The sequence below is a fragment of the Melitaea cinxia genome, chromosome 2 (assembly GCF_905220565.1).
Source record: "Melitaea cinxia chromosome 2, ilMelCinx1.1, whole genome shotgun sequence".
Taxonomy (NCBI): Eukaryota; Metazoa; Arthropoda; class Insecta; order Lepidoptera; family Nymphalidae; genus Melitaea; species Melitaea cinxia.
The window spans coordinates 10,210,278-10,222,344 of NC_059395.1; the positions used below are offsets into that span (position 1 = coordinate 10,210,278).

At 34.8% G+C, this 12,067-nt stretch overlaps 1 protein-coding gene across 1 annotated transcript; it reads left to right on the forward strand.

Moving 5' to 3' along the window:
• The first annotated feature begins 1,129 nt into the window (after positions 1-1,129).
• LOC123659426 (protein O-mannosyl-transferase TMTC4-like) lies at positions 1,130-10,341 on the forward strand. The gene is made up of 11 exons (XM_045594644.1): positions 1,130-1,350; positions 1,527-1,899; positions 2,274-2,522; positions 2,852-3,057; positions 3,491-3,672; positions 4,500-4,704; positions 6,909-7,016; positions 7,938-8,079; positions 8,164-8,278; positions 9,867-10,055; positions 10,186-10,341. Exons 1-11 carry the CDS (start codon positions 1,130-1,132, stop codon positions 10,317-10,319), a joined length of 2,124 nt encoding a protein of 707 aa, XP_045450600.1. The 3' UTR covers positions 10,320-10,341.
• The last annotated feature ends 1,726 nt before the right edge of the window (positions 10,342-12,067 follow it).

The window sequence follows — 12,067 nt, forward strand, 5'->3', positions numbered from 1 at the left end:
TATTTGGTCTCGGAACGTCTGCCTAGGTCTACCCCTTCCAACCCTTCCATCCACACTTGCCTTATACACTTTTTTCGTCAATTGTTCTTCACTCATTCTCTCGACATGACCAAACCATCGGAGCATACCTTTCTCAATTTTTGTCACTACATCTTCTTTCAGACCTCAACGTTTCCTTATTTCACTATTTCTTATCCTGACACTCAGTTTAACTCCTATCATACTTCTCAACGCTCTCATCTCAACTGCATTTATTCTGCTTTCATGTTTCTTCTGCCATACCCAAATTTCACTTCCGAACATGAGCGTCGGAACCAACACCCCCTCGTGCACAGCCAAACGAGCCTTGTTAGACACCTTCCGACTGCTCATAAATGAGTGCAAAGCTCCATTCACCCTGTTTCCTGCATTCACTCTTCTTTCAATATCACTCTCACACTTTCCATCTCTTGTAAACTTTGAACCCAGATACACAAACTCATTCACCTGTTCAACTTGTTCACTGTTCACTCCAAGTATTAATTACTGAATTTCACCAGCTTAATTCGATTTTAATCGTAATTAAATATTGTGCAGTGATCTTTACTGAAAAAAAAGAGCTTGGCGCTCAAAGCCGGAAATAAAAATTTGGATTTGGCTAATAGACCGTGAAAAAAATCTGAAAAAAAATTGTTTCAATATAATGATTAAAATTCGTGTAAACAATAGAAAACAATATAAAATATAAAATACAATATTAAAGTTTGTTAAATCTCTGATCAAAATTTTAATCAAATGCACTTTACACAACATAATCTAATCGATCAAATACTCATACAAACTTGTATCGTGATTTATCGTGAGTATCGAAGACCGAGTCGTATGGTTACTTCGCTATTTACGACTCGATTGTACACCATATTTATACACCATATTATACCACAGAGCATAGTAATACTTACAAAAATATTATACTTAGGTATCTATGGTCTCGATCACAAATGTCAAAACGGGCCTATAATGTTATTGGCTAATATTTTGTGATGCCTTTAAAATATAAATAAATGTTTTTAAATTTGTGAAACAACAAAATTGTAATAATTGAAAATGTGAGCTTGAGTATAAAATGAGTATAATTTAATTCATTAAAATGTTTACGAGATTACTATGTCTTGTTATCACGTCGAGTCTACCATTTATATTCACATTAACCGGTGATTTTGTTTTTGACGATTCTGAAGCAATCGTTAAAAACAAAGATGTTGTCTCAGACTCCTGGTTAAATCCCTTTGGTAATGACTTTTGGGGAACCAATATCAAAAGCAATTTAAGTCATAAATCCTATCGGCCTTTGACAATAATCTCTTTTAGGTGAGTTGATAATGAAAATACTCATTCGTACTAATTTATATCTTTAATAATATCTTTTAGGTGAGTTACTCATTAATGAAATACTCATTAATGTGAAAAAATCGTTAATTAAACTTTTCAATAAAAACATTATTTGATAAGCCAACAATAAATTCCTTAATTTGCTTCCTTTCCAGATTAAATTATTTTTTAAATGGCACACTATCTCCTTTTTATTTTAAAGTCACAAATCTCGTTTGTCATATAATATGTTGTATACTTGTATGGATAACATATGACTGTATTTGGAAAAGGATGAAGATGAAAAATAACATCTTGAATGTACCATTTCTAGCAGCAATTATGTTCAGTGTACATCCAATTCATGTGGAGGCAGTAAGTGGTGCCGTTGGTAGAGCAGACATTTTAGCTGCCATAACATTCCTTTTGTCATTCCTACTATATGATAAAGCATTTAATATTAAAAGTATGACAAATATTTATTTACTTCTCAGTATTATAATAGCAGGAGTTTCAATGCTGTTTAAGGAAAATGGAATAACAGTGTTGGTGAGAGCTTTAAATACTTTTTTATATTACATTGTACATTGCATGTGTAGTTCAAGAAAATATTAGATAGTTTATTATGTACATGGTAATGAAACAATATTCTTTTCAATAATAAATTTAAACTCATTAATATTAATGAAAATAGTATCTATGTAGAACATGTTCAGAATAAAAATAAAATGTATTTCAATTACAGCAAATCAACTCATTATGTATGGCATATTTGTTTACTTTATACTTTGAGGGTGCAAATTAATTCTTACATTGTTACTATATTTTTCTCCTGTGTGTATTAAGATTCGTATGCAATCAATCAATACTATTATACTAATAAAAAATGTTAAACTATGAATAATAATATAAAACCTTTTTAGGGTTTCTGCTGCATCTATGACTTAGTTACCCATACGAGAGTGAAAACAATGGGAAAATTAAAAACAAAAGACATTTTACGTAATTTTTCAAATAGAAAAATTGGCATTAAATGTGTTTATAGAATAGCTTGTACAATGTTCTCTGCAATGCTGTTATTGTATGCGCGATGGAGTGTAATGGGAGGTACAAGACCTGAATTTAATGCAACTGATAATCCAACAGCTTTCAGTGACAATATATTTACTAAGGTACATAAGAAAGAAAGAAAGAAAGAAAGAGTAATTTTATTTTCCTTTAATACATTTTGATTAGTCCATTGATGAAGTTTGTAGAGACCTTTATTGTTCAATGTGAATTTATAATATATTTACTTCCATCAAACAAAAATTGTTTGTATATCTATCATACTAACAGCTAGCCCTGCTTTTCAACATTTTGTCATTGATGCTCCGATCATATTTGCTTTAGCGTGAAGTCATATAATCTCTAGCCCTCCTAAATAAATGGGCAACCCAACTCTAATAGTAGTATAGATTATGAAGAACTAGGTTTTAATATTTATGATATCTTGTTCCAGTTAGCAACATATAATTATATTTATTTCCTTAACATACTTCTATTAACATGGCCTCAATGGCTGTGCTATGATTGGTCAATGGGATGTATACCTCTTCTAAAAAATTTCACGGATCATAGAGTTTTTTTGGTGTTATTGTTATACACTTATGCAATATTATATATTGCGTCTATTGTAAGAGTAAAAAGCACAAATTCAATTATGAGGTAACATAATTTTTTTTATTAAAAAACATGTTATGATTATTATTTTTTCTTTATGCAACTATGTTGGCAAATAAGCGTACGGTTCAGCTGATGATAAGCAATTATCATAGCTTATTAGAAGTCTTCCAACACGAAAATCATCGCAAGCGCGTTGTCGACCCTACCCCCGAATCCCTCGCTATGAGCTTTGGTTACCATACTCACCACAGGAACACAACACTGCTTGAAAGCAGTATAATTTTGCTGTGATCTTCTGTAAGGTAGTTCCTCAGTTTGGCTGGTCTAGATTTTGAGAAATTATTATTCAATAACTCACTTTTTAACCTTTTATACATTATGCCACACTTGTCATATTATAATAAATTGAATATATATTTTTACATAATTACGATATTATTTTTATTTAATAAATACATTCAAAACTTCATTTCAGAATTAAATTATTAGCAATATCTTTGTTGATAATTCCTTTTTTACCAGCTGCTAATATTGTGTATCCAGTTGGCTTTGTTATTGCTGAAAGAATTCTTTACATTCCATCCATTGGTTATTGTTTTCTTATTTCTATTGGATTATATAAAATATCAAAACTAAATTACAAATACTATAAGGTTTGTATGTATCAATAGTTTTTTTCTTTGAGAAATGTATACGTTTGTCTAAAATTTTAATGTTTTTTTATTTTATTACAAAGGTGACGAACAAACATGGTCTGTATGATCGTAATGATCGTAAGAGGATACCGTAGCTTATGGATGATAGCAACAGCATAAGCATCGCAAACGTGTTGCCGACCCTACCCCTGACCTTCCCCTGGAGCTCTAGCTACCATACTTACTGGCTACATTACTCACCACAGGAACACAATACTACTTGAGAACAGTGTTTTTAGCTGTGTGTGTGTTTCTCCCGCCGCGACTACTACGCCTACTACCAGACGCCGCGTTGGCGCAACGGTTACAGCCATGGATTGTATCTGTTGTGCTGGCGGTTGCGGGTTCGATCCCCGCACATGACAAACATTTGTATTGGCCATACAGGTGTTTGCCGTGGTCTGGGTGTTTGTGCAGTCCTAGTGGGTCTCCCCACCGTGCCTCGGAGAGCACGCTAAGCCGTCGGTCCCGGTTATTATCATGTACACCTGATAGCGATCGTTACTCATAGTAGGGAATATATCCGCCAACCCGCATTGGAGCAGCGAGGCGGATTAAGCTCTGGATCCTTCTCCTACGTGGGAAAAGAGGCCTATGCCCAGAAGTGGGATATTACAGGCTGAGGCGTGTGTGTTTCTTCTGTAAAATTGACGCACTTCTCCAATCAAGCTTCTCAAAATTTTGAGCAAGATATTTCCTACTGTGCCCTACCTCTATTCAAAATTATGTAACAATAGCTATACCAAATACAAAAAATAAAATTGACAAACTGCTTAATGTTTCAGCTAGTATCAGTACTATATGTCTGTAGTATATGTTTCTTTGCTTTAAGAAGTTGGCAAAGATCATATGACTGGCAAAATGAATATCAACTTTTCACAAATGCTTTGTCTATTTGTCCTTTAAATGCAAAAGTTCATTACAATGTTGCGAAAGTTGCTGATGCCAAAGATAACATAGACTGGGCTTTACAAGAATATGAAGAAGCTATCAGGTAAAATAAGAAATATAAAATTAAAAATAACAAATATAACAAATAACTCTTCACAAATAAGGCTTGCAGTTGACTTTAGTCCTATGTCGAGGGTACAGAATACACACAATATACAATTACGGATAGACCACGACATATATCTGTAAGGCCTATGATGATGACGATGACAATGACGACGACGACGATGATGATGATGATGATGATGGTGGTGGTGGTGATGATGATGAACGAGCCATTTTTCGCAAATCGATGTCTCCGTGCGCCTATTTTGCGTGACTGGCTGTGGACACTATTCGTGCCAGCCCAGCTCCTTAACGAACCCTAGCAGACCCTTCACGTTCCCGATGACTTCCTGGAGCCACCTCGGTGTCCCGAGGTGTAGTGCTCTGTAGTTCGCCACAATAGCGCATTCCAGCAGGATGTGTGAGGCCGTTTCTTCTGCCTCCATGCACGCTCTGCATAGGGGCTGTCTGTAACACCTAAATTGTGTGTTTGTTAAGCAAGGCATGTCAAGCAAGAGCCCCGACCAGTAGTGTGAGTTGAGCTCTCCAATAACCGCAAAGTTTGCGGGACAATCCTGAGTTGATCCTCGGAAGAGCTTCCCTGGTCTGCCTGCAGGTAACTAGGTTTGTCCAATATTCTTGGTGCATTACCTTGGTGTTGTATCACAGCTGGCCGCGCAACCATCCGAAAGGCAGGAGCAGAATAGGTTCGGGTCCGTAGACTCTCAACTCCGATCCCTCGCCAGTCGATCAGCCGCGTCGTTGCCTCGCAATCCACTGTGACCCTTTATCCATTGAAGAGTAATGGTGTTTGTTTCACTTACCTTCGTCAGAGCTCGGTGGCACTCGTATATTAGCCCTGATGTCATAGTATCACTCTGCAGGGCTTGCAGGACCGATCTACTATCAGACAGTATACGGATTGGAAAACCCTGTACCTTTCTGGAGTTGATTGCTGTTGTTACCATTATGATTCCCATGCATTCCGCCCGGAAGACAATATTATGGATTCCCAATGGCGATGAGATGTTGATATTCAGGTCTTCTGAGTGAATCCCAGAACCTGTACCTGTTGATGTTTTCGACCCGTCTGTGAAGATTCTTAACTCTTTAAGTTTGAGGCCCTCCCCTGGGTCTTCATGTAATTGTATTCTGTATTTTTTATCGAATACGTACTGTTTGGGTATCCTGTCGGTGACCGCTTCGATGAGCGGTTCCCTGTTTACCAGTTCGCCAAGTATTCCTGTGTGTGTTACTTTTACGTTCCTCCTTAGGTTTAGCTTCCTGAGTCTTACCGCAGCCGCTTCCGCCTCCTGTTGGATAAACAGATGCAGCGGCGGCAAGTTCAGTAGGGCTCCCAGAGCCCGTAGTCGCCATGCAAGCCAGCCTTTGAAGTCGTTGCAACTTTGCTTCACCGGTAACTAGTTTGGTTCTTGGCTACCAAACCACTGCACCGTAGCTGATAATGAGCCTGATGACGGACGGGTACATCCACAGAGTAATTTTTGGGGATAGACCCCATCTTTTACCTATCATTCTGCGACACTATAGAAGCCAGAAGGCTATTGTAGCCTTGCCGATCTTGCTGTTGAGATGGTTGCTCCACTTCAGTTTGCTATCCAGAATGCTTCCTAAATACTTTACCTCCGAGCTGAACTGTAGCTCCGTACCAAACAGTCTAGTGGGGTTCCTGTTCCGTCTTTCTAGGATTGACGGTCAGTTCGTTATCTATGCACCATCTCGCCACAATTCGTAGCGCCTACTGCGTGACATTGCACACGGTACTGTGACTCTGCCGCTAATTAAAATGGAGACATCATCAGCATACCCGATCGTGAAGTAGTTGTGCTGGTTCAGTCTGGTTATGAGGTCATTTATTACTATGTTCCACAGTAGTGGGGAAAGTGAATCTGTATGGCCTATTCCAATGTTTCTCTTGAGCTGGGATCGAACTCGCGACCGCCATCGCAACAGTGGGGGCTGTAGCCATTGCGCCAATAAGTTATCAACAGGTAGATAATATTTGATCATAATCCAGAATTATTTATATTTTGTATTAATAATTTTCTTTTTTTCAAATTTAAGAGTCGATCAAATTCTTGTTATTAAGTTTTGTATGTTTTATAAAATACATCGATAACTACTACTAATCGCTTATACTTTGAACTATGATATTTTCCCAATGTCTTACTTTTTTTTTAGATTATACCCAGAATATATTCAAGCCATGAATAATTTAGCAAATTTATTAAAAAATCAAAAAAAGTATTCAGATGCAGAATATCATTTAAGAAATGCTCTCCATCACAAGTAAGCAAATTAAGCAAAAACACCTATGTAAGAATAATGTATAAAAAAAACACCTATTTTGAGTAATTTAAAACTTAAAAGGCACATTTTTATACTGCACATTAAATTTTATTCATGTTTTGTTAACAATGTTAAATTTAAGAAGATTGGGAAGGCAGATTACTCATTGATCACTCATTTTGATAAGCCACAGTTAAAATAAAAGTTCACTGAAAAAACAACTTGTATTCACTTAAGCACATCAAAGTGAGTGATCAATGAGCACGGACATAAGATCATGTGTATAAACAACTACAATAGTGGGGGTGCGTCGTCATAATGGTTTACAGCCGCCAAAGACATGACGATCGATGGGTGTGCTGTGCAACGAAAACAGAACAGCATTCTGTCTCTTTTTCTATCACTAGTCACGCATTTATGTTTTAAAATAACCAATTAGTCACTCAACCGGCGTATACAATGCGCACCGCGCCGTGTGACCGCACACATCGATAACAGTGACGTACAGTGGCGTTTACGGAAACGAAAAGTTATGACATTATCGTACTAATCTCTCACCATTGAAATCATTATACATAAGACCGTGTCAATGAGTAATCTGCCTTTCATCAGTTGTGGATAAATTTATTTTCCAAATAAAGCTATATTATAAATAGACTTTAACAGCACGAAGTAAAATAAGGCATAAGGATTTGTTTCTCGTCAATTAATAAACTACAACTCTTGATAATTATTTGCGAATAGAAATATCTCATAAATATAGTAGAATTCGATGGTAAAAAAGAATAATATATCAAAAACATTTATTCGTTAGATACCGTTATCCATCAAACCGCCTTATCCATAACTGGTGACTTGACCCCTTACTCATAATTATATCTTCAAACAAATATTCATAGATTTAAAAATTTCATGTTTTAGACAGGATTTTCCAGCTGCATGGATGAATTTAGGAATCATATTAGCTCATACAGGTCGTTATATTGAATCTAAATATGCTTACAAGACTGCACTTCGATATAGAAAGCATTATCCAGATTGTTACTATAATTTAGGAAATTTGGTAAACATATATTATTATTATAATGACTTAGCAATGGGTACAGAATACTGAAATTCTTATTATGTATATAATGTTCTGTTTTAGTACTTACAACTAAATAAAACTGAAACTGCTTTAGAAAATTGGTTCCATGCGATCAATTTAAACCCCAAACATGTCTCTGCTTGGACTAACTTACTGGCATATTTGGATAATACAGGTACAAAGTTACCACTGTGTTAATAGTAGTGATATGGATCTTGAGCATTTTCTTTTACCTGTCTAGAAGTCTTAAGCCCTGTTTCTATAATATTCTGACATATTGGGTTCGAAACTAAGTGGAACAAGACTATGTACTTAGAAGACAAACAGTCATGCTTTTTCTGATTTTTAATTATGTAAAAAGCAATGTCTTGTTGAAAAACTGTTCTTAAGGTTTAACAACATAGGAACCCCAATATTATTACTCCATAATTGTGTTTGCTCGCAAACGAAAAAAACCGACTTCAGTTACATCAACGAGTAATACAACGTAGATCGACGAAAAAATAGTCAAGTAACTACGCGTTATCAAAGATTACTCAAAAACGTGATACATGAGTGACCACATGATAAACATCAGCTTTCGAATAAATTAAAAATTATCAAAATCGGTTCACCCAGTAAAAAGTTATTGCGGATTTTCGAGAGTTTCCCTCGATTTCTCTAGGATCCCATCATCAGATCCTGGTTTCCTTATCATGGTACTAAACTAGGGATATCCCCTTTCAGACAAAAAAAGAATTATCAAAATCGCTACATCCAGTAGAAAGTTATGCGGTATATACAATGCAGGTCGACGAAAAAAGTGTCAAGTAAAAACGCATTATTAGATATAACTCGAAAAGTAGTTATTAGATCTCAAATAAATTTAAATGGGACCAAATGACCACCTTTCGATTAAAAGAAAATTTGTCGAAATCACTCCACCCAGTCAAAAGTTCTGAAGTAACATACATTAAAAAAAAATAGCCGAATTGAGAACCTCCTCCTTTTTTTGAAGTCGGTTAAAAATGTATATCAGCTGATTCATTAACAACGTAATGGTTTTGCGCTATACTACCATACTTAGATAAAAGGCCGTGACTGTTTTTTTACTCGCATTCATCACATTCAGCCTGTAGCATCCCACGGTTGGGCATAGGCCTCTTTCTCCATCTAGGATAAGCATTGGAGCTTAACCACGCTGCTCCACTGCGGGTTGGCGGATATGATCCCTACTATGAGTAACGATCGCTATCAGGTATTTATGATAACAACCGGGACCGATAGCTAAACGTGCTCTCCGAGGAACTTTGGTGAGACCCACAAGGAGAGACATCCAAAACGAAAAGGAATATTTGCTCAAATACAAATATCCTTCCCGAGCGGGAATCGAACACGCAAACCGCCGGTGTTTTAAGCGACTCCTCGCACCACTACACCAGAGCGTTTTTTTAACTTCTTTCGTAAAATATTGACGCCATTAGATATCTTTTATGATTACAATAAAATAATCAACTTAATGAACCTATATTATAATACCATTTATTAAATTCAAACAACTCCTTTGAACTGAATTTTCTCAGATTTCAATATATATTTACGACACACCTTTATATATTTATTTAATAATTATTATGATGTAAATATGAAACGAAATCATCTTTATCCAGTTAAATATAATTTTAGATATAATAATAAAAAATTATACTTTATTTTTAAGTGTTTTTGTTCAGTGATGACATGTATATCAAAAATATATGAAATTTAAAATTTTATATTTTCAGGACAAATAGAGAAGGCTTTACAAATAATACCAAAAGCACTCGAGGAATTACCCGATATACCAGTTATTAACTTTGCAATTGCGAATATTTATGGAAAGATTGATAAATATGATGAAGCTGAAGAATATTTTCTTAAAGCTATTAAACTATTTAAAAATCGCGTTCAAGCTATACATTACGCAAACCTTGGTAAACATTATTTTATTAATTTATTGTGTAGGTAATAGTGGTTTAGGTTAAAATTCTGGTATTTATGAACTTTTTTCTTCTAAATGTTGGGCATATAACGTTTACACGTAATTAATCGATATTTTTACAGGAGTTTTATATCATCGATGGAAAAAATATGACTCAGCAATACAAATGTATAAAATGGCTTTAAAAATTGATTCCAAATTTTCCAGCGCTCTTAAAAATCTCCGTAATTTAAAAAGAATAAAAAATAAAGAGTAAAAAAAATTGTTCTATCTTTAAATATTTGTTTTATTTGATACTATCTAAATTTACGCCATTTTTGGTGCCAAGTTGTGGATGACTATGTCCAGCAGAGGACTGCGATATGCTGAAGTGATGATGACGATGGTGATACTACCTGCCCGCCAGCGAGCTTCATTCGCCCGTATTTTTTTATTCGTAAATTTATCAATCTAATATCATAGATCAAGTAAAAAGAATAGATAACGCACTTAGAACAAAAAAGTGAAGCCACTTTTTTAAATATGTGTGAGTGAGTGAAGTGTTGACACTTTTTAAAAAAAGTCCCTGAAAATTTTATTAAATGGGATTAAACACAATTAATTTAATATGGGTAAAATGGGTATGCGAAAATAAAAATCTGTTTATAGTTTTAAATATATTTACTCCTTTTTTGCTTCAAATTGTTAAATAAATCTATTGCAGCCATGTTTTGATTTAATGAATTATATAAATCTGTGTCAATGAAAATTGCGTTTTTAAGTAATTGGTGATTCCTCTGAAGGGCAAGTTCCTATTTTAAAGACGTCTAACTCTTTGCTGTAATGATTTAATTTTTTTACATTTTTTTTTTTAAATAAAGTTCCTGTTTTTTTAACTTTTCTCTCAGTTTATGTTTTCTAGCTGTATCAAAGATTGAATCTTGGTTAACGACTAATTTAAGACTCACCCGGTAGGTCCTAGAACAAAAAATTCAACATTAAAATACTTAGTAGTAAGTAGTAGTATATACGTGATGGTACTCTGCGAAGTCCACGTTTTGTACCGTACCGTATGTCAAGCTTTATCAAAATGGTTTGAACAATTTAATAAAACACTTTTTTCGGATTTTATCGCGGTTTATTATTAAATTTTGATTCCCGACGTTTCGGATACTTTACAGCAACCATGGTCACGGGAGGACTGAGGTGTCAGACGTCCTAACGTTACAAAGTTATTCGAAACTACCCGACATACATCAATATTTATTTAGTCCTATCTACGCAGAATGTGCTAATTGAGTCTTTAATCTGTGGTAAATTATGCTTGGTTTTTGATTTAATTATATTAATAATGGGGTCCCAAGCAGGTGGTAATTGCCAGCCATCTTCTCTATTGAAATTTGGATGTTTTTTAATTTCAATAGCCTCACGGATCATCCTTGGTTGGAATCGGTGTTCTTTTGCGAGGATCTGTGGTTTATCGAATCTAATATAATGGCTAGCTGTGTCTAGACTGTGTTCACAGATTGCAGACTTAATATAGCGACGATGTTTCAAGTGTTCTGCTTATAAACATCAAGATGAAAAGAAACAGCCATCAAAGAAAAATAAAGCTACTAATATGAAGGATTATATTATTCAGAAACCCAACTTAATCTTTCACACTCCTAATCAAGCAAATGCGTGAATGATATATAGTTTTATTTACTCATGTTAAAAAGGCCACCACTTAAACACGCTACCACTATAAAAGGGACTAAAAATCTCTGCCACTATTTTATTAAAAAATTTTAAGTGACAGAGTATACAGAGTTTTCTTTTCATTTATCAAAAGCTATAACAATCAGTCAAAGACACATTTTACAAAAAAAAATTAACTTGAAACCCTTTTTCCCCCTGGCTCTTTAATTTTTATTGTGAAATTTGTGTGTTCGTTGGGTTAGGTAGGCTGTTTTTTTTTTGTAATTAATTAAAAACAACACTGTATACATAATTAGACAATTAGTTCATTAGGTTCGGTTAGAT

Excerpts from the sequence above, each read along its gene's own strand:
- LOC123659426 (XM_045594644.1), top strand. The coding sequence starts at position 1,130 with ATGTTTACGAGATTACTATGTCTTGTTATCACGTCGAGTCTACCATTT. Across the intron at positions 1,900-2,273 it reads AAAATGGAATAACAGTGTTG|GGTTTCTGCTGCATCTATGA; the intron begins GTGAGAGCTTTA and ends AAACCTTTTTAG. Across the intron at positions 10,056-10,185 it reads TATACATTACGCAAACCTTG|GAGTTTTATATCATCGATGG; the intron begins GTAAACATTATT and ends ATATTTTTACAG.